Source organism: Hevea brasiliensis, chromosome 6 (assembly GCF_030052815.1).
Source record: "Hevea brasiliensis isolate MT/VB/25A 57/8 chromosome 6, ASM3005281v1, whole genome shotgun sequence".
NCBI classification, from domain to species: domain Eukaryota; kingdom Viridiplantae; phylum Streptophyta; class Magnoliopsida; order Malpighiales; family Euphorbiaceae; genus Hevea; species Hevea brasiliensis.
The window spans coordinates 105,016,487-105,039,217 of NC_079498.1; the positions used below are offsets into that span (position 1 = coordinate 105,016,487).

General features: G+C 34.5%; 2 protein-coding genes across 2 annotated transcripts; both read left to right on the plus strand.

Annotated features, from left to right (window-relative positions):
* Positions 1-675: 675 nt before the first annotated feature.
* On the plus strand, positions 676-9,404 carry LOC110655689 (ABC transporter G family member 29). The gene is made up of 22 exons (XM_058149020.1): positions 676-919; positions 1,044-1,450; positions 2,601-2,810; positions 2,907-2,991; positions 3,089-3,248; positions 3,344-3,420; positions 3,520-3,573; positions 3,995-4,085; positions 4,417-4,718; positions 4,835-5,433; positions 5,533-5,693; positions 5,820-5,929; positions 6,029-6,179; positions 6,293-6,433; positions 6,519-6,694; positions 6,809-7,141; positions 7,229-7,603; positions 7,694-7,827; positions 7,925-8,152; positions 8,242-8,413; positions 8,514-8,768; positions 8,862-9,404. The coding sequence occupies exons 2-22, from the start codon at positions 1,053-1,055 to the stop codon at positions 9,132-9,134; spliced, it is 4,485 nt and encodes a 1,494-aa protein (XP_058005003.1). The 5' UTR covers positions 676-919; positions 1,044-1,052; the 3' UTR covers positions 9,135-9,404.
* Positions 9,405-13,925: 4,521 nt separating this feature from the next.
* LOC110655687 (ABC transporter G family member 29) lies at positions 13,926-21,809 on the plus strand. Its single transcript, XM_058149021.1, has 22 exons — positions 13,926-14,197; positions 14,467-14,894; positions 15,016-15,225; positions 15,464-15,548; positions 15,747-15,906; positions 15,986-16,062; positions 16,173-16,226; positions 16,337-16,427; positions 16,506-16,807; positions 16,899-17,497; positions 17,597-17,757; positions 17,888-17,997; positions 18,125-18,278; positions 18,363-18,521; positions 18,600-18,757; positions 18,942-19,274; positions 19,356-19,730; positions 19,822-19,955; positions 20,052-20,279; positions 20,366-20,537; positions 20,889-21,143; positions 21,245-21,809. The coding sequence occupies exons 2-22, from the start codon at positions 14,479-14,481 to the stop codon at positions 21,515-21,517; spliced, it is 4,506 nt and encodes a 1,501-aa protein (XP_058005004.1). The 5' UTR covers positions 13,926-14,197; positions 14,467-14,478; the 3' UTR covers positions 21,518-21,809.
* Positions 21,810-22,731: the final 922 nt, after the last annotated feature.

Sequence of the window (22,731 nt, forward strand, 5' to 3'; positions counted from 1 at the left end):
TAATTTAGAATTAAATAAATTATATAATATAATAATATATATATCATATAGTATATATTTTAACTATTTATTAATCATATAATATTTAACTATAAGATACAAATATAATTAAGAATATATAAGATAATAGTATATTTATAATTAAAAATTATAAGGTAATTTAATATATTTATAAGTAAAATTATTTAAAAAAATATAAAAAAATAAAATATAATATTAAATTATATTTATATATATATTTTTTAAAAATATATAATATATCTAAAACATAAAATAAATATATATATATATATATTCAATTCTCAATTTAATTCTTATATAATTTTAATTTAATTTTAAATTTAATTCTTAATAAATAATTAAAATTAAATTAAAATATCAAAATAATTTTAGCCCCATACAATTTCTATAAATTTGATGTGATTTTTCCATCCGGTTCATACTCCAACAACCGTGCGCAGCACTCAATGAATAAAATAGGAATAGTGTAGCAAGATTGCATGAAGCAGACAAGAAAGCGGGTTCTGTTCTGCCAATCATATTTGAAAATTCTGAAAGGGTTCTATATTTTATTTATTTATTTATTTATTATACTCAGCGTTGAAAATTCTCACTTGGCAACCCATCCTCCTCTTTCCCAAGTATATATACCTTCCAACTTCTCTAGCGCATTTTCATCGCTCTCTTTGCAAGCAAAAGCGATCGAGCTAAAGAGGGAAAGACCTTTTCAAGAATCCTTGGAGAGAAAGTGCATAGCCAAGACTTCTTTGAAGGAGCAAAAAAAAAAAAAAAAAAAACTCCAACAACCCACTTTACGTCCTCTCTAGCTCCTTCCCCTGCCTGCTTTCTCTGTTTAACAAAGAGACTTCAGCTTCAATTCATCATAATTTCCTTGCATTTATTCAAGAAATTAACCTGAGTAAGTGTTTTCTCAGCAACTAAACAATAGAAACTACCTCCCTTTCCGCCTCCCCTCTATTTGCATTCTTTTAAATTGCAGCTTTAGTCATATATTTTCTCTTTTTTTTTTCTTCCAAATTTAGTCCAGAGCAATGCAAAAGATGGATGGTATAGAGAAAGTAGGAAGAGCTTCGAGTAGGCGAGCAAGCCACAACATGAGCAGAAGCATAAGCAGGAGCTTTAGCAGGAGCATGGAAGATGTATTTTCAGGTGGCAGGTACTCTAGGAGAAGTAGCCGACACGCTGAGGAAGATGAAGAAGCTCTAAAATGGGCTGCTATAGAGAAGTTACCAACATATGATAGGCTAAGAACAACTATCATGAAATCTTTTGTGGAGAATGAGCTCCAAGGGACCAAGATGGTCCACAAAGAAGTTGATGTCAGTAAGCTTGATATGAATGATAGGCAGATGTTCATCGATATGATTTTTAAGGTTGCAGAGGAAGATAATGAGAAGTTCTTGAGAAAATTTAGACAGAGAATCGATAAGTAAGTCTTTTCTTGATTCCTCCTCCTTTTTCTTGTCAAAGTTAGAACTCCTAAGAGCAGATATTTTGGACCATTTACTGTAAAATCAACATTAATAACAAATATAGACGGCAAAATCATGATCAGAGTTAGGCTTACTTTTTACTCTTTCTGAATTGCTGCCAAATAGACTTAAAGTTTATATATATATAGTACTTGCTCTAATTTATACTCGAAGTTAAGAGCTTGCAGCCTTTGAATAACTCAAATACTGTTAGGCTGAAGGCTTATGTGAATCTTCTTAATTAATGGTCTATTGGTATCATTAGCGTGTTCTTTTCTGATGCTTATCTGGTCTTGTCTTAAATTGAAATTTTCTTCTTTTTTTTTTTTTATAATCAAATCTTTTTTAATATCTTGAAATTATTAAATATGTAAAATATCAATTTACATAATTAAAATACCCTAAATTTTCTTCTTATTTGCCTTTCTTCTTTTACTTCTTCCTTCTTCTTGAATCAAATATTTTAATTTCTAACTATTCTATTATTTTTCATATATTTAAGAACCATATTAAATTCAAGAAAAAATGAAGCACCTAACTATTGTGTCTTTCCATTACATATACTACAATAAAAATTTTATAGTTATATTAATTTTGCTGCTTATAAAGCTAACATACAGTAGTAATATGAACAATTATTATTAATGATACATAAAAAAGATATGATAACAAGTATTATTATCATTGAAAATTTTTTACAATAATAATTGTTGTTGCCTATAATTATTATTTTTTTTTATAATAACCACAATTTTATTATAAAATACGGTAATAATTTTATAATAATAATATGTAATAATTCATATATTATTATTATAAATTTATGAAAAAAAATTTTATACCTTTTATAATAAAAATTTTTGCTGCAATTTCTTGTAGTAGTGATAGTAAAGAATAGGGCGATCATAGTTTTCCTAGAATTCCCTTTGTAAAACTAAAAACCCTTTTGAAGACTCATTAAGTATTGATTTTGTCCTAATACAGAACCAGAATGTTTCAACTCATCAGCTCAAGTTATCTGAGTCAACTCTGTCGATTTGGGATTTTTTTTTTTAATTTAAGCATTCCTAATTTTATCTTTTTTCTAATTAATGTTGGTAATTTCAGGGTTGGAATTTCACTTCCAACTGTGGAAGTAAGGTTTGAGCATTTAACTGTTGAAGCCGATTGCCAAATTGGAAGCAGAGCTCTTCCTACTCTTCCAAATGTTGCCAGAAACCTTGCAGAATCAGCCATTGGCATGCTTGGGATTAATATGTCCAAGAGAACAAAGCTCACAATTCTTAAAGATGCCTCTGGGAGTCTAAAACCATCAAGGTGAAAAAAAAAAAAAGGAGAAGCTGTTAAAATTATTTACCAATATAAATTCCCATAACTTGATGTAACCTCATTTTTTTTTTTATCTTTTTATAGGATGACTCTACTTTTAGGCCCGCCATCCTCAGGGAAGACAACCCTTTTGTTAGCATTGGCCGGAAAGTTGGACCCAAGTCTAAAGGTCAGCAGCCAATTTGACACATGTTTGCTATCTATGTTGTAATAATATAATACAGATGTGTTTTTTAATTCTTATTTATTTATTTTTTATTGAACAGGTCAGTGGAGATATAACATATAATGGGTATAAGTTGAATGAGTTTGTGCCTAGAAAGACATCTGCATACATTAGCCAAAATGATGTTCATGTTGGAGTAATGACAGTGAAAGAAACCCTAGATTTCTCAGCAAGATGCCAAGGAGTTGGGACTCGACATGGTAATTAAATCTCAACAATAATGCAAATAGCCAGTATCATCCGTGTGTATTAAACGTTAATTAATCAAGAAATTTTTATTAATTAATTAATGTAGATCTCCTAAGTGAGCTTGCCAGAAGAGAAAAGGAAGCAGGAATATTCCCAGAGGCAGAAGTAGACCTTTTCATGAAGGTAAGTAATAATAATAATAATAATAAGCTCAATTTACTATTTCAAATCTTTAAGTTAATTACTTAATTTTTCTTAATTATATTTACTTGTAATTTTCAGGCAACTGCTATGAAAGGAGCTGAAAGCAATCTTTTTACAGACTACACTCTCAAAGTAAGTTTCAAGAATTTTTTTTTTTTTTTTATAAATTTTTTTTTATGGAAGAGCATGCATGTGAGGATGGGGCCAAGAGGGAAGGAACATGGAACTATGGAAGAGTGTTGTTGGGTTGCTGAGATGTCAACGTTGAGGTCTAATTAATGATTTATTTATTTTCAAATTGGAAGCCAACAAACCCACTTAGCCTCAATCTTCTTTGACTTAGCCTCAATCTTCTTTGAATTTTCAATTTATCAAATATTTCTCCTTACCCACTTTTGTGACACCGACTCTTTTGGATTATGAGGGCCCCTAAAGCCTAAACTCTCTATAATTTTTCCCAAACCACCTACTAATTACATTTTATTATTGATCAAGTTGCATCATTAATTTATTATTAAGAAATTAATTAACATCCCATGTTTTTGTTTAACAGCTGCTGGGGCTGGATATCTGCAAGGACACCATTGTAGGAGATGAAATGCTCCGAGGGATATCGGGTGGACAGAAAAAGAGAGTAACAACAGGTTAATTTTTTTTTTTTAACTTATTATAAAATTAAGTTGTTCTCGAGTCTTGACTAGATTTTGTTTGTCAATTAAGACATAAGGAAGCAAAATAACTTACGTTTCTGTGGAACAAGATCCGATGACTGAGTAAATATATCTTTTTGACCAAATCTTTCCCACCAACCCCTCAATCTTATGAATCAAAATATAGAAAAAAAAAAAAATCTTTTTCATGAAGATTTTTCGTTAACATCCATGCAGTATCCTTATTACTCACATGATGCAAGAGTTTTTATTTGGAAAAAATTAAATAAATTAATTCTGAATGAGTAGTTTTGATTGGAAACAGGGGAGATGATTGTTGGGCCCACAAAAACCCTGTTCATGGATGAGATATCAACGGGTCTAGATAGCTCCACAACATTTCAGATAGTGAAGTGCTTGCAGCAGATTGTGCACCTTACAGAGGCCACAGTATTGATGTCCCTACTCCAGCCTGCCCCTGAGACATTTGATCTGTTTGATGATGTCATCCTCTTATCAGAAGGACGCATTGTCTACCAAGGCCCACGACAGCACATTCTTGAATTCTTTGAGAGCTGTGGGTTCCGCTGTCCTGATAGAAAGGGAACTGCTGATTTCTTGCAAGAGGTAAACCCAAACTCCCTTGCCCATTAATTTGCAGCAATGGGCCTTGTTCTGGTCTGTTTGCAAGTTCTACTCAGCAGGATTCAAATTGGACTAATGTTACTGAGTAATTCTTGCAGGTTACTTCAAAGAAGGACCAAGAACAATACTGGGCAGACAAAAATAAACCATACAGATACGTTTCAGTCCCTGAATTTGCAGAAAGGTTCAAGAGTTTTCATGTGGGCATGCAGCTAGACAACGAGCTCTCTGTGCCATTTGACAAGTCCAAGGGCCATAAAGCAGCTCTAGCATTCTCAAAATATTCAGTTCCAAAAATGGATCTTCTCAAGGCCTGCTGGGATAAGGAATGGTTACTGATTAAGAGAAATTCTGTGGTTTTTGTCTCCAAGACAGTCCAAATTATTATTGTTGCAATTATAGCATCCACAGTGTTTATAAAGCCCAGAATGCATACGCGAAATGAAGCAGATGGAGCAATATACGTTGGTGCTCTTTTGTTTACCATGATCATTAACATGTTTAATGGTTTTGCCGAGCTCACTCTCATGATCTCAAGGCTTCCAGTGTTTTACAAGCAAAGGGACCTTCTCTTCCACCCACCTTGGACATTCACTCTCCCAACTTTCCTGCTTACATTGCCCATGTCCATAATAGAGTCTATCGTTTGGGTGTGCATTACCTATTACTCCATAGGATTTGCTCCTGAAGCTAGCAGGTAAATATAATCCTACACATATTTCTTCAATGCCATTGCATTGTTAGCCGTAGCACTAAACAGAGTTTTGTTTCTAACTATTGAATGCCATGTCTACAGGTTTTTCAAGCATCTTCTACTGGTATTTCTGACCCAACAAATGGCTGCTGGGCTTTTTAGACTCATCGCCGGAGTTTGCAGGACTATGATCATTGCCAACACTGGTGGGGTGCTCATTCTCCTCCTTATTTTCTTACTTGGAGGCTTCATCATACCTAAAGGTCAGCATGAAACCAAACCTTTGAATATACATACCCTAGATAAAAACAAGAACAATTCCATATTAGCCCTATCCCAGAATCTTGTGAATTAAAGAATTAATAAAGATTTGCTTACATTGGTGGCAGGTCAAATTCCAAACTGGTGGGAGTGGGCTTATTGGGCTTCACCTCTGTCTTATGGTTATAATGCCTATACTGTGAATGAATTTTATGCTCCAAGGTGGATGAACAAACTGGTATGTTTCACATCATCCATCAGCTATACAAGAAATAGCATTCAGACTTGTGTTTGATATGTATAAATGACAGTTGAGTTGCAATTGATTGCATTACAGGTTTCAGACAATACAAGATTAGGTGAGGCAGTGCTCGAAAGCTTTGATGTTTTCCGCAACAAGAACTGGTATTGGATTGGTGCCGGTGCTCTTCTAGGATTTGCAGTTCTTTTCAACGTCCTCTTCACCTTTGCTCTCATGTACTTGGCCCGTAAGTTCTATCAAACCCTTCATGGTTTAAAGTGAAGTTTCCTTCTTTTCGTATTCATTCTCTTGTTTGAGGTAGCTAATCTTTCCAAATTCTGTTATTGCTTGATATAATAGCTCCTGGAAAGAAACAAGCAATAATCTCTGAGGAATCAGCAAAGGAAATGGAGCGTGAGGAAGACTCAAAGGGTCAACCAAGACTAAGAATGTCAAAGTCAAACCCTCATTCGTTATCTTCTGCTGATGGAAATAATACAAGTAAGGAACACATAATTAAACAGTTTTATTTAGTCTGTTTCAATGGTTGAATTCCTTACAGAGACTTGAAATTGAAATATCTCAGGGGAAATGGAAATTCGGAGGATGAGCAGCCGATCCAATCCCAATGGACTCGGTAGAAATGCTGATTCATCTCTTGAGGCAGCGAATGGTGTAGCTCCTAAGAGAGGAATGGTTCTTCCTTTCACTCCCCTAGCCATGTCCTTTAACAGCGTGAACTACTACGTGGACATGCCTGCTGTGAGAATCAATACCTTTCACTCTTCAATTTCTATTTTGAATTATCAAGCAGTACGCAGAATGCAACACGGACTCCTTTCATGAGTCATGGCTAATTTTAATTTATGGCAACAGGAAATGAAGCAGCAAGGAGTTCCGGAGGACAGGCTTCAACTTCTTCGGGAAGTAACAGGTGCATTTAGGCCTGGAGTCCTGACAGCACTAATGGGAGTCAGTGGAGCTGGAAAGACTACATTGATGGACGTTTTGGCAGGAAGAAAAACGGGCGGATATATTGAAGGTGATATTAGAATTTCAGGATTCCTCAAGAAGCAAGAAACCTTTGCAAGAGTCTCTGGATATTGTGAACAGAATGATATCCACTCACCTCAAGTCACAGTCAGAGAATCCTTGATCTACTCGGCATTCCTCCGACTTCCCAAAGAAGTCAGCAAAGAGGAAAAAATGGTAAATTCATCACTTCAATCCCTTTTCAGAAACAGTATAGGAGGTAAAGAATGAAACGCTAAAAGCGAAATTCCTTTTTATTTCCAGATTTTTGTTGATGAAGTGATGGAGTTGGTAGAGCTGGACAATCTCAAGGATGCTATAGTTGGGCTTCCAGGAGTTACAGGGTTGTCAACAGAACAGAGAAAGAGGTTGACAATTGCAGTGGAGCTTGTTGCTAATCCTTCAATCATTTTCATGGATGAACCAACTTCTGGTCTTGATGCAAGGGCAGCAGCAATTGTTATGAGAACTGTGAGAAACACTGTGGATACCGGAAGAACTGTTGTATGCACAATCCATCAGCCTAGCATCGACATCTTTGAAGCCTTCGATGAGTTGCTACTGATGAAGAGAGGAGGACAAGTGATATATTCAGGACCATTGGGTCGAAATTCCCACAAAATCATTGAATACTTTGAGGTATTTTATGACTAGAAATTTTCTTGATCCAGTAAGTAGTTGAAAAAGAAGAATATGTTATCTGATATTTTGCTTATTCACACATTGCAGGAAATCCCTGGAGTTCCTAAAATCAAAGAGAAGTACAATCCAGCAACATGGATGCTAGAAGTGAGCTCAATAGCAGCTGAAGTCCGGCTAGGAATTGACTTTGCAGAACACTACAAGTCATCATCCCTCTATCAGTACGTCGAGAAACAACTTAAATCCAAACCATTCTGCTTTATGCGTATGCAAAATTTTCAAATTCTGACCTTAAATATATGATTTCCCCACAAGCAGGAGAAACAAGGCTTTAGTGAACGAATTGAGCACGCCACCAGCAGGAGCAGAAGACCTGTATTTTGCCTCTCAATATTCTCAGTCTCCATGGGGGCAGCTCAAGTCATGCCTTTGGAAGCAGTGGTGGACTTACTGGAGAAGTCCTGATTATAACCTTGTTAGATATTTCTTCACCTTGGCTGCTGCCCTTATGGTTGGGACTATATTCTGGAAAGTTGGCACTAAAAAGTATGCAACACTAAAGATCATATCTCCTGCTTATAGAATTCAATATAACATTGATTCAAATTGCTAAAAATAATTTCTCTACAATTCAGGGATACCTCAAATGACCTGAGTATGATCATTGGGGCCATGTACGCTTCTGTCTTGTTTATTGGTATCAACAACTGCTCAACAGTACAGCCAATTATATCAGTTGAAAGAACTGTCTTTTATCGGGAAAGAGCAGCTGGGATGTACTCTGCATTACCTTATGCACTTGCACAGGTAAGCTAAAGAACTTTCTTTGTTTCAGCAAACAATGTAATAGAATAGTTCCTTGCAGTCTCAGTATAACTGATATGAACTTAAATGATATGACTTGCAGGTTATTTGTGAAATACCTTATGTGCTGGTTCAAACTACATATTATACACTAATTGTGTATGCTATGGTAGCCTTTGAATGGACAGCAGCCAAATTCTTCTGGTTCTTCTTTATCTCCTTCTTCTCCTTCCTCTACTTCACATACTACGGAATGATGACAGTCTCCGTCACGCCAAACCTCCAAGTAGCATCCATTTTTGCAGCAACATTCTATGCACTCTTCAATCTCTTCTCAGGCTTCTTCATTCCTCGACCAGTAAGTTCATTCCTTTGCATTACCATTTCTCACTTGAACAATAACTAAACAATGGATTTTAACATGATTTCATCACTTGTTCTGAAATTTCAGAGAATTCCCAAGTGGTGGATCTGGTACTATTGGATTTGCCCAGTGGCATGGACAGTGTATGGACTAATTGTCTCTCAATACCGGGATGCTGAAGACCGCCTTCTAGTTCCTGGCTTATCTCCTAATCCTTCAATTAAGTCTTACATACAAGATCATTATGGGTATGATCCAGACTTCATGGGACCAGTTGCAGTTGTATTGGTTGGATTCACAGTCTTCTTTGCATTTGTGTATGCCTTCGCTATAAGGACACTGAACTTCCAGACAAGATAGAGAAACTACCATAAACTAAACTGAACCTGTAGATATATACTATTATAAATACAGGACAATAAGCCATCACAAGTTCAAAGTATTGGTGGCTATTGTTTAATGCTTGTATTTGTCTTGTAGGAATTATGTTATTTTCGATTTAATTATGTATGGTATGTTACTTAGTGAAGATAATGATGATAATTTTTGGCCTCTAGCTTTGAGAAGTGTATTTGTACATGTAAACGATATTTGAATCCTATAAAATTCAAGAAATTCATTTGTGTGAAATTGTGAGAATTTACTATTTGAATTCTTGATTTTTCTTATTCTATAAAATAAATATTTGAACAGTAGATCAAATTAATTATATGAAAATGACATGGTAATTCTCAAGATAATATCAATTTATCTCTTCCTCTACTTGCTGACATTCTCTCCAAAACTTTATTCCAACACCCAAGTGTTCCAATTAACATTCCATTTACTGATTTAGCATCGACTTTATATGGAACTTCACAAAAATTTTAATCGAAATACTTTACGTTTATAGCAAATCGTAGAAATTAAGAGAACTGGTAAACTAAAAACTTCTCAGATCACAGAATGCCTGGTCGTGTACCTCCCTGACTTGGAATTCTCAGGCTGCTGGACGTTACACGGCCATGTAAATTCACACAGAGAGCTCCTCTTTGCTTCTACACACAGCCTGGCCATGTGATGACCTTCTTTCATGCGACCGCGCCGTGCACCTTCTTTGCCCAACCTTCTTTTCTAATTTAATGTTGGTCATTTCAGGCTACTGGACTTACACGGCCGTGTGAAACTCTCTGCGTCAACGTACAGCATGGCCGTGTGATGACCTTCCTTCATACGGGCGGTGTACCGTGCTGTGCCCAACCTTGATGCCCTCACCATCTACAATGGCTGCCTTCCTCTTTTTACGCTTTAATACAATTTAATTTCACAACCTCAAGCAGCAAGCAAGTCATGTTTTTCACTACCAAAACCTCTTTCTTCTATATAACAAATCAGACAAAAACCTACAGATCCTTGAAAAATTCTCAAATTCAAACATTCTCAAAACCTAATTTGATTGCAGAAAAATAACGCGAAGTTCCTTGCTCTGGAATCTTGTGGGTCTTATTTGACCCATCATGTAAAATAACCTTAAATTCTTCTTATTTCCAACCCCCAAATTCATATAAATCCACAATTAAATATGTACAAAAGATAATCCCAACAAAGACAATAACTAGATTCAAATAACTCATCTGTCCTGATTCTGACCGCTTGGCTTCATCCAAAATTTGAAAACTCTTAACTTTGTAAGTAAAGTCAGCCGAAATTAATTATACGCTACTAATCTAATTACTTATTGGTTAATTTCCTCTCTTTCTTTTAACTTATTATTCATATATACAAATTTCATTACCTCTTAATGTGCCTAACCATGGGACATCTTCAAATTTCATTACTGCATACTAATTGCATAATATGCATGAATATGAGCTATAGAAGTAACGTTGGTGTAAATTTATTTGGAGTTAGGAAAATAAGATCTAAAAGAGGCACAAATAGAATGTCTATATTTAAATGGCTTTGAGGGCCTTAGAATAACACATGGAGATTCAATATGTGACTAAAACAATAATTAGAAGATCGGAGAAGCCAAAAATGACTTTTTTGAAGTCCTATTTCATATTGGGAATGGTTTCCTACAAAGTAGCAACTTGGCTACTTAGTAACCTACTTGTTAGGAATCCTTTATCTTATTATCCTATGCACTTGAAAGGAAGAAGTTTACTGTAAAAATGATATTCTCATTCTTTAAATTCGTCAATGATGTTGCTGCTCATTTTGTGAGACTTTTTTTTTTTTTACTTTGATGTGTAATTTATGTCTATTTGATTTTGACTAAGTTAACAAGGGTAGCTCCAGAGAGAATCCTGTATGTTTTTCTATTTAATTTTAACTTCCTATTTTAATTAGTATTATTAGTAAGTGAATGATTTCTTGTAATGCCTATAAATAGGTACACAGTAAACTTAACTTAATTTTGAGATTATTACAAACATAAGCTTTGAGCTTGTTTATTCCTAAACTTATTTTTCTTTTAATGTCATTTAAACTTTGAGTCTTATTATCTCTGGTTTGACGACTTGCATTGTTCTTCATTCTTTTGTGGCGCATTGCTCATCAATAATTAAAGTTAAAGAGTCTTATTGTGTTATTGGTAATGAGGATTCTTATCCAAAGAAACAGAAACTTCAAATTAATTTTTTATTTGTTCTATCTTTCTTTTCATTAAATTCCATAATTCCTTTCTTTAATCATTTCATTTACTTAATTTAGTAAAAAAATATCAAACTTTTATTTTTTGCTCAGATCTTTTCCTAACCATTATTTTCATCAAAACTAATCTTAAAATACTCTAAATAATTTGTTTAGCTTCTAGAAATGTAACCTTTAAATCCAAACCCTAGTGAACTCTTATCAAACCAACCTAGAATTTGTTTTAACTTCAGGATCACTTTAAATACCATATTAAATTTCAAGTCGAAATTCTACCATTTTCCTAATGATCTAAGATTACACCTCAAATTGCCCCAATTGAGCTTCTGGTCCCAAATCTGTTAGAAATTTTTTCAAACCCTTAGTTTAACCTTTAATATTATTATTTTACTTTGTTTTGATTGTCTTTTTTTTTTTTTTTTTTTTTTCCCGATGGGCTGTCTAATTCTTATTTTAAGTGTTTGGCAATCTATAATTTAGTACCCTTGAAAGCACATCACCTCTGAAATAGAAAGTTTGACTTTTTTGACAACTTTTTCGATTTCATGGCTTCTTTCTCCATTTGCGTTTGATGTTGCTCGATCAACTTCGTTGGTTAAAATTACTACCTTGGCTTTTCTTTCTTGTGCAGGCAAGTAAAAAAGTAGGATGATTTAGGAAGGATTATTTGGTAAATGTGCTTAAAAGAGTCGGCCTTGAAGGGATGATCTGGATTATGGTTGTTGAGGGGCTTCATGGTCAATCTGATAACTATTCTAAAGCCCACACGTTGGCCGGGTATGAATTTTCCATTTTTTGGTAGGACGATATGAAATTCTTTTAATAAAATATAAATAAAAATTGTAATTTTTAAATTGTTTAACATTTTAAATAAATTAAAAATAAAAAATTATATTGAAAATATATACAATTCAAGAAAAATTTATAATAATGAAATATACATAAAAAAAATTATATTAATCAAGCTATTAAAATGAATTAGAGGTGTCACTCTTTTTAATATATATATATATATATATATATATATATATATATATATATATATATATATATATATATGAGAACTATAACTCCAGAATTTTTCATAATTTATATTAGCATTACAAAGGGTCATAAAATAATTTTAACACGAAAAAAAAAATTAACATAATTAATAAAAGAGTTAAAGGATTAAATAGTTTAAATATGTACATATTAAAAAAATTTAAGAAGCTGATAATATAAATAAAGAATCACTGGTAAAAAAATTTTAGGAAACTAATTTTATTATTATATTTATATAGATTTTATTAAAAATATTTAATGTAATAATTTGCATAACGATTTCAATGACTACATAATTAATTAAGGAAACTAATTTTTTGGAAACTTCAAGGGAAATGATTTTATGAATTGATTGTTATTAACCATTAAACCTATAGTCAAGAGAAGGTTCGATTGACTTAGTTGATTTGAATTTGACATTTAGAAGCATACATCAACAGAGTTCTTCTATGGTATGTCATTCTAAAGATGTTAATTAATTGCATAAATTAAAGACACTGAAAATTAAAAGAGAACAATTAAGAAATTTTCCTTAAAAAATATTTGCATATAAGATGATTGAAGATGAACTTGCTTGCACTCAACGATAACTCCATTTTCAAGCATTTGAAAATGATTCTAACATCGTTATTCATTCTAATCTTACTTCCATAAACGCAATACTCTTTTCTAACTTTGCTTTTAGGATTATTGGTAAATAAATCTTTCTCGTCAAATCTCATACCGTTATTAGATTAATGAGATTACTTAGATTCATTTTAGTTTTTATTCGATTTTAGGTTTAAATTATTGGTTTAACTTGATTTCTTTCAAAATGGTTTTGATTCGATTACAAATATTATCAAATTACAATAAAATTTTATACATTATTTATTTATTTTTTAATATAAAAAATTAAAAAAAATAAATATAAACATAATATAAATTTTATTTGATTATGGTTTTAACAACGAAATAAAAATTTGCGGCTAATAATATTGTTTAGCAATGGAATATACGCGTCCACGTTGCTAAACTTTAGCCGCGAATTGAAATCTATCACAGAAGGTCAATTTTTTTAATTTTAATTGACTGGGAATTAGGCTTTGCCAACGACAAATCTATTTTGTTGAAATGAACTATTAGATAATATCATTATTATATACTTTATACCACACTGAATAAAAAGGTCAATTAATTATTTCTCATTTCATTTTATCTTTAATTTTTCTGTATCTCCCTTTTAAGCTAAAATTTGAAAGATCTCACTGCCATGCTAAAATAAATAAATAAGAACCACAAAGAAAATTAAAAATATGTAAGTTTATCACAACATATTTTAGTAAACGATAATATCATTCTCATTTTGTCTACATCTTCAATTTTTCTTCGATAAATGAAACATTTCAAAGTGTTGCATCACTATTGAACTATTTGGGTTAACCATTGATCAACCTTATTCTAAATCCTTGTGTTATATAATCAACCTCCTTACGGCATTTAAGAGAAAATTGAACCAGCATTGAAGAATTCCCAGAAACTCCGTATTTCTAATTCTCTAGTCTCCACATTGACTATTGCAGCTCCGCTTTGTCATACACTACCATTTATACCACCAACTTCTCTACTTCTTGTACATGTATGTTCCTTTCTCTACAGGAAAAGCAATAGACAAAGAGTGAGTGAGCGTCTCCATCTCAAGCTTTCTAGGAGAGTTTGAGAAATTCTTTTTTCTCTTTCCATTCTATTGTTCAAGAAACCACACTGTAAGTACTTTTTTTTTTTATAAATTTTTTATGCAACTTAAATATTAATTTTCTCAATAATAAAGAATGTGAAACAGACCTAACTAAACCTCGAAATAGTTCAGGCTTAGTTCGTTGAAAGCAAAATTCCAAATTTTTGTCTTTTTTTTTTCCATGCCTTTTCTCTGCAGCCAAACAATAACTCAAGTCCAATTTTTTCTTTTTCATTACGTTTTAACTTTAGCTTTTTATGAACTGGGTATGTTCCATTTTGTCGAAACTCAATCCAGAAGAAGCAAAAGATGGATGGTGTAGAGAAAGCAAGTGGGCAAACAAGCCAAAGAATCATGAGCGGGAGCATTAGCCAAAGAATCATGAGCGGGAGCATTAGCCAAAGAATCATGAGCGGGAGCATTAGCAGGAGAAGTTGGAGCATGGAGGGTGTATTTTCAAGGAGACATAGCCGTACGGTCGATGAAGATGAAGAAGCGCTAAAATGGGCTGCCATAGAAAAGTTACCAACATATGAAAGGTTGAGAACAAGTATCATAAAATCGATCATAGAGAATGAGCACCAACAAACCGAGATAGTACACAGAGAAGTTGATGTGAGAAAGCTTGACGTGAATGATAGGCAAAACTTTATCAGTAACGTTTTTAAGGTTGCAGAGGAAGATAACGAGAAGTTCTTGAAAAAATACAGAAAAAGAATTGACAGGTAATCAAGTTCTTTCTCAAATATTAATCTCTTATTGCTTTCTCTCAGAGTTAAGCCATTGATTAAAGAACATTAATTCTTGTGTATTATATATAATTAATTAATCTTTTTATAATTGCAGGGTTGGAATCCAACTTCCGAAGGTGGAAGTGAGATTCGAGCATTTAACTGTGGAAGCGAATTGCTACATTGGCAGCAGAGCTCTTCCTACCCTTGCAAATGCTGCCAAAAACAGTGTTGAATGGGTTCTTGGTATGCTTGGGATTAGTTTCGCTAAGAGAACAAAGCTCAAAATCCTTAAAGATGCGTCTGGGATTATAAAACCATCAAGGTAAATTTGTTATTAGCTAGATTATCATAACAGACCCTGTTGAAATATAATGAACTAATTTTAACATAATTGCATTTTTTTTTATCTATTATATATTGTCAAATTTTAATATTATCTTCAAGTCCACAAGTAAAATTTAATTGAAGGGTAATTTACCCCATATGGATTATAGAAATAAGATTATAATGATTATTTTAATCAGTATTAAATACAATTGCTTTTTTTTTGTCATATATAGGATGGCACTATTATTAGGTCCACCATCGTCTGGGAAAACAACCCTGCTGCTAGCACTTGCCGGGAAGTTGGACTCAAATCTAAAGGTCGGTGTCAAATATTTTATTAAAAAAAATGAAAAATTTTATTGATGCAATAAAGGTTGTCGAAATTTTCTAATAAATTTTGTAATTTTATATGAAATCAATTCACGACTACTGTGGGATTTTGAAAATATAGATTTTATTTTTTCTACTAATGATAAACATGACTAAACAATAGTGAAATTTGCATGGTATATACAGACTACAGGAGAGATAACATATAATGGGTATAAGATGAATGAATTTGTGCCACGGAAGACATCTGCTTATATTAGCCAAAATGATTTTCATGTGGGAGTAATGACAGTGAAAGAAACCCTAGATTTCTCAGCAAGGTGCCAAGGGGTTGGAACTCGATATGGTAATTAATTAATACCTCAGCAAAGCAATTACATCTTCCATGCACATTGAACACTAAATTGACTGTGTTACATATATAGATCTCCAGACAGAGCTTGCCAGCAGAGAAAAACAAGCAGGAATATACCCAGAGGCAGAATTAGACCTTTTTATGAAGGTATAATCAATTTTATAAACCCAAATCAACCAATTAAAGTGATAAATCATGAAAGTTGGTTTGATTTGATCAGATGATTCATTTATTTATTTATTTATTTTATATATCAGGCAACTGCAGTGAATGGAATGGAAAGCAATCTCATTACAGACTACACTCTCAAAGTAAGATAAGAAATTGAATTTCAATTAATTCATAATTCGGTTTAAACTAATAATTTAACAATTATTTATTTATATTTTCTTTTTCTTGTTTATGATGAATAATGGAACAGATATTAGGGCTTGATATCTGCAAGGACACCATTGTAGGAGATGAAATGCTACGAGGAATATCTGGGGGACAAAAAAAGAGAGTAACAACAGGTTTATTATCTAGTAATTTTAAGAATGAATTTAATTTTTTTTTTAATTTTTAATCTCTGGCAACCTTGATTAATTCAGGAGAGATGATTGTTGGGCCCACAAAAACGTTGTTCATGGATGAGATATCAACGGGTCTAGATAGCTCCACAACGTATCAAATAGTGAAGTGCCTGCAGCAGATAGTGCACCTCACTGATGCCACAGTTCTGATGTCCCTACTGCAGCCTGCTCCCGAGACGTTTGATCTGTTTGATGACATTATCCTTCTATCAGAAGGTCAGATTGTCTATCAGGGCCCACGAGAGTGCGTGCTTAATTTCTTTGAGAGCTGTGGGTTCCGCTGCCCTGAGAGAAAGGGCACTGCTGATTTCTTGCAAGAGGTATAATACTAATACGTAGTGTTTTAAAAGTCCAATCAGACAAATCATCAAAAGGAAAATTTGTGCATACTAATTAGTATAATTGTCACAGGTTACTTCAAGGAAAGACCAAAAGCAATACTGGGCAGACAGAAGCATGCCATACAGATATGTATCAGTTGCTGAATTTGTAGAGAAATTCAAGAGGTTCCACGTGGGCATGCAGCTAAAAACCGAGCTCTCAACACCATTTGACAAGTCCCTGAGCCACAGAGCAGCTTTAGTGTTCACAAAATACTCAGTTCCAAGAATGCAACTACTCAAGGCTTGCTGGGATAAAGAATGGCTTTTGATCAAGAGAAATGCCTTCGTTTATGTCTCAAAGGCTGTCCAACTCATTATAGTTGCATTTATAGCTTCAACTGTGTTTCTAAGAACAAAAATGCACACAACAAATGAAGATGATGGGGGATTATATATTAGTGCACTTACGTTTAGTGTCATCCATAACATGTTCAATGGTTACGCTGAGCTCTCACTCATGATCTCAAGGCTTCCTGTATTTTACAAGCACAGGGACCTTCTGTTCCACCCTGCTTGGACTTTCACCCTTCCAACTTTCCTTCTAATGGTGCCTATATCCATAATAGAGTCTATTGTTTGGGTCGTCATTGCATATTTCACCATAGGATTTGCGTCTGAAGCTGGCAGGTAATCAACCATAATCATGCCAAAATGTGTAGATTTTTATTATATTGTTGAGTGATATTTCCAGCATTAACCATGAGACTTTGGATACCCCATTTGCAGATTCTTCAAGCACCTGGCATTGGTATTTCTGACCCAGCAAATGGCAGCTGGGATCTTTAGGCTCATCGCTGGACTGTGCAGGACTATGATCATTGCCAATACCGGCGGGGCTTTTGCTCTCCTCCTTATTTTCATGCTTGGAGGTTTCATCTTACCTAAAGGTCAGCGTGAACACTAATGTCTTTAAGCCCAGTTGCTGAATTACTCTGAATCAATCCAATAACTGCACGAGTATAAAAGCAAGCAATAATAGTTCTGAGCTAAGAGAAAATATGCATATCTTTGTGACAGGTCAAATTCCAAAAGGTTGGGCATGGGCTTATTGGGTATCACCCATAACCTATGGTTATAACGCCATTTCTGTGAATGAAATGTTTGCTTCAAGGTGGATGGACAAACTGGTATGTTGCTCAAAATGATCCTACATAGACAAATTGAATATTATTACTCAAATATAATATAAATAGAAATTATTCTTTTCTTTCAGCAAGTTAATAAAAGCGTTTTGATTAATTGATTTTATTGCAGGCTTCAGACAATGTTACTAGATTAGGCGTAGCAGTGCTTGAGAACTTTGATATCTTCACTGATGACGACTGGTACTGGATTGGCGCAGTTGCTCTTGTGGGTTTTACAATTGTCTCCAATGTCCTATTCACCATTGCTCTCATGTACTTAAGCCGTAAGTTCTGGCGGTCCCTTACTGTATAGTGTGGAATTTTCTTCTCTGAGGTGGCTTATCTTCTACATACTGTTTGATATATAGCCCCCGGAAACAAACAAGCAATAATCTCTGAGGAAACAATAAATGAAACGGAGAGTGGTCATCAGGAAGACTCAACTGCTGAACCAAGACAAAGAAGACCCGAGTCAAAGAAAGACTCAATTTCCCGGTCATTATCGTCATCTGATGGAAAAAATACAAGTAACGGATATATTGTTTATATAGTTGCTTTTTATACTTGAATTCCTTTTACAGACTACTGAAATTGGAATGTCTCAGGAGAGATGGAAGTCGTGAGAATGAGCAGCCAGTCCAATCCCAGTGAAAGAAATGGTGCTGGAGTCAATTCTGTTGCTGTTAAAAGAGGAATGATTCTGCCTTTCACTCCTCTAGCTATGTCTTTTGACAGTGTGAATTATTATGTCGACATGCCCTCTGTAAGAATCAATCTCTTTTCCACTCCTATTATTGTGTTTTATAGTCTTGTGTTTATGTTTTTATTTTTTTTTTAATAGATGCATTACTTGACAAGGCTATCAATGAAGTGTGGTTTTCATTTCAAGCAGTACAAAAATAGAAATAACTTAAAACTCCTCTTGTAACTTTGACTGATGTTAACAGGAAATGAAGGATCAAGGTGTCGCAGAGGACAGGCTCCAACTACTTCGTGAAGTAACAGGTTCATTTAGGCCTGGAATCCTCACAGCACTAATGGGAGTCAGCGGAGCTGGAAAGACGACACTGATGGATGTTTTGGCAGGAAGAAAGACAGGTGGATACATTGAGGGCGATATTAGAATTTCAGGGTTCCCCAAGAAGCAAGAAACCTTTGCAAGAATTTCCGGATACTGTGAACAGACTGATATCCACTCACCTCAAGTCACAGTTAAAGAATCCTTGATATACTCAGCATTCCTTCGTCTCCCGAGAGAAGTCAGCAAAGAGGAAAAGATGGTAAATTTACTACTTTATCACTTCTCATAAATAAAAGTAAGAAATTAAGTGCTAAACAATCGTGGGATTTTATCTATTCAGAGCTTTGTAGATGAGGTGATGGAATTGGTGGAGCTGGACAATCTCAAAGATGCTATAGTTGGGCTTCCAGGGGCTACAGGGTTGTCAACAGAACAGAGAAAAAGGTTGACAATAGCAGTGGAGCTTGTCGCTAATCCCTCGATCATTTTTATGGATGAACCAACTTCTGGACTTGATGCAAGGGCTGCAGCAATTGTTATGAGGACCGTGAGAAACACTGTGGATACTGGAAGAACAGTTGTCTGCACAATCCATCAGCCTAGCATTGACATCTTTGAAGCCTTTGATGAATTGCTACTAATGAAGAGAGGAGGACAAGTGATCTATTTAGGACCACTGGGTCGAAATTCGCACAAAATCATTGAATACTTTGAAGTAATCTATCTGTCAAAAACCTTTTTCTTGCTTTTAACAGTTGGAAAGGAATAATGCATTATTCAATTTACTGCATGTTTGCATATTGTAGGCAATTCCTGGAGTTCCTAAAATTAAAGAGAAGTATAATCCAGCAACATGGATGCTGGAAGTGAGCTCTATAGCAGCAGAAATCCAGCTTGGAGTTGACTTTGCAGAACACTACAAATCATCATCCTTATATGAGTATGTCTGACTCAACCTATATCAATAGCATTTGTTCATATCACAGGCTAAATTATTTGGGTTTTAAGTTTTTAACACATATACACCTATAAGCAGAAGAAACAAAGCTTTGGTGAAGGAGCTAAGCACTCCACCTCCAGGAGCAAGTGACCTTTATTTTGCATCTATATATTCTCAGTCTACATGGGGCCAGTTCAAATCTTGCCTTTGGAAGCAATGGTGGACTTACTGGAGAAGTCCTGATTATAACCTCGTTAGATTTTTCTTCACCTTGATTACTGCACTTATTGTTGGGACTATATTTTGGAAGGTTGGCTCTAAAAGGTCAGTTTCTATCACTTATGTACTGTGCATAGAAAATTCAGTCTAATGGCTAAATATCTACACGTGATCTGTATTCTACGATTCAGGGAAAGCTCAAATGACCTGACTGTGATTATTGGAGCCATGTATTCTTCTGTCTTCTTCATTGGTGTTAATAACTGTTCAACGGTACAGCCAATAATAACCATTGAAAGATCTGTCTTTTACCGAGAAAAAGCAGCTGGAATGTACTCTGCGCTACCTTATGCCCTTGCACAGGTGAGTTCAGGAGGGTTTGTTATCCTCATTACAATGTGACTTACCGTATTTTGTTTCCTGAATCCTGATCAACTAAGTCTCAATTTGAGAATCTTAAAACCCCTGTTATAACTTATAACTATTTGATAATTCGAAAATGTTTTCTGCAGTAGCTCACTATGGTAAACAGTGCCACAGTGATCATAGAAAGTGAATGAAAATAATATAATACCATAAACTGAAGAAACCAAATATAAATGAAAAAGTGACTCGCTACAATGCAGTAACTGTAGCAGTCACTATACACTACCAGTATTCTAAGTTTTGGCTATCCACAATTCAACTGGATGAATCATACACTGTGAAATGCAGGTTATTTCTGAATTACCATATGTGCTTGTTCAGACTACATACTACACAGCTATTGTGTATGCCATGGTGGCGTTTGAATGGACAGCAGCCAAATTCTTCTGGTTCTATTTTATCTCCTTCCTCTCCTTTCTCTACTTTACATACTATGGGATGATGACCGCTGCCCTCTCTCCGAACCTGCAAGTAGCAGCTATCTTTGCAGCAGCATTCTATGCTCTGTTCAATCTTTTCTCTGGCTTCTTTATCCCAAGACCAGTATGTTGTTGTTGTTGTTGTTAGTATTTGCTACATTTTTATCATATTTAACCATAACAAAGTAGTTTAACACTATTTGATTACTTCTTTTGAAATTTCAGAAAATTCCCAAGTGGTGGGTCTGGTACTATTGGATTTGCCCAGTAGCATGGACTGTTTATGGACTAATTGTTTCCCAATATCGAGATGTTGAAGACACTATTAAAGCTCCTGGGATTGTTCCTGATCCTACAATTAAATGGTATATAGAAGACCATTTTGGGTTTGATCCAAATTTCATGGGGGTAGTAACTGCAGTATTGATTGCCTTCACAATCTTCTTTGCATTTATGTACGCCTTCTGCATAAGATTTCTCAACTTCCAAACCAGATAGAAAGATTGCAGCTTTTCTAAGCCAAATTAAACTTACATATATATATATATATAGAGAGAGAGAGAGAGAGAGAGAGAGAGAAAGAGAGAAGCCATCGGGAATGAAAGCATGGTGGCTATAGTACGAGGACTCTATTCATCTTCTAGGACTGTAGATGATGTTTTGTATGCTAAGATGCATTTGTTATTTTGTTGTGAGAATAAGATGAATGAGCTTTGAAAGGTTTATATGTAAATGCAAATGATATTGAATAGTATAAACTAGGAATAAATTTATTTCTAGGTTAAAGAAATGAATGAATGTCTTCTTTAAATTTTCTTGCATTATTTTCTTGTTCCACTGAAACCTTGTGTAAACAAATGGCACCTGGATATATTCTGCAGTAGAAGAACTCGTCATAATAAGATGATATCGAAGCATAAATCAAGAAAAAGTATTGGGGTTTGAGGTCCCTTCCAATCAAAATAGGAGGGCCATAGAGGACATGAATTTCAAAAATGGTGAATTCAGAGGAGCAAAAACTCTATGTCAAAAAAAGCCCACGAGTAATTTTCATTGAAATTTTTTGTCTTAAACTTGCACGTACCTTGTTGCAATTGCAGGGAAGGAGAAGAAGGTTGAGGTCACCAAACGGCCACGTTTGGCAACAGTCAAATGAGAAAGGCCCCATAAGTAACATCCAAATTCCAAAGAAATGGTCCAAAAAAAATTGTCAAGGTCCAACTTTTCCTTGATAATGAGATAAGATTCATTCTACTAACCGCTTAGATTCATCCATGAGAAGCTTATGCCAAATCTTCCTTATTTTTCAGCCGAAACACACCTTAGCATGTTAGAAAAACTGTTGCTCATCATCTGGGAGTGCTCAATATTGGAGGTCTTGACAAATTCTTGGTGTTACTTGCTATTGTTACAAAATCTAAGCAACAAATCTTTGCTTCCCTTGTAGATAAGATTCAACACAAATTGGCAGGATGGAAAGAACAAACTTTATCCCAAGGGGGTAAGGAAACATTGATCAAATTAATTGCTGCAGCCATCCCAGTCTACGCCATGGCATGCTTCAAGCTGCCTCTCTCCCTTTGTCAACAAATTAATCGTTTAATTTCCATCTTTTGGTGGGGTTAATCAAATGATGAGAAACGACAACATTGGATTTTATGGAGCAAATTATGTTGTGCAAAATCTTCTGGAGGCCTAGGGTTCGGAGATCT

Excerpts from the sequence above, each read along its gene's own strand:
- LOC110655689 (XM_058149020.1), top strand. The coding sequence starts at position 1,053 with ATGCAAAAGATGGATGGTATAGAGAAAGTAGGAAGAGCTTCGAGTAGG. Across the intron at positions 8,153-8,241 it reads TGGAAAGTTGGCACTAAAAA|GGATACCTCAAATGACCTGA; the intron begins GTATGCAACACT and ends TCTACAATTCAG. Across the intron at positions 8,769-8,861 it reads GCTTCTTCATTCCTCGACCA|AGAATTCCCAAGTGGTGGAT; the intron begins GTAAGTTCATTC and ends CTGAAATTTCAG.
- LOC110655687 (XM_058149021.1), top strand. The coding sequence starts at position 14,479 with ATGGATGGTGTAGAGAAAGCAAGTGGGCAAACAAGCCAAAGAATCATG. Across the intron at positions 15,549-15,746 it reads AGTTGGACTCAAATCTAAAG|ACTACAGGAGAGATAACATA; the intron begins GTCGGTGTCAAA and ends TGGTATATACAG. Across the intron at positions 19,956-20,051 it reads AAATCATCATCCTTATATGA|AAGAAACAAAGCTTTGGTGA; the intron begins GTATGTCTGACT and ends ACCTATAAGCAG.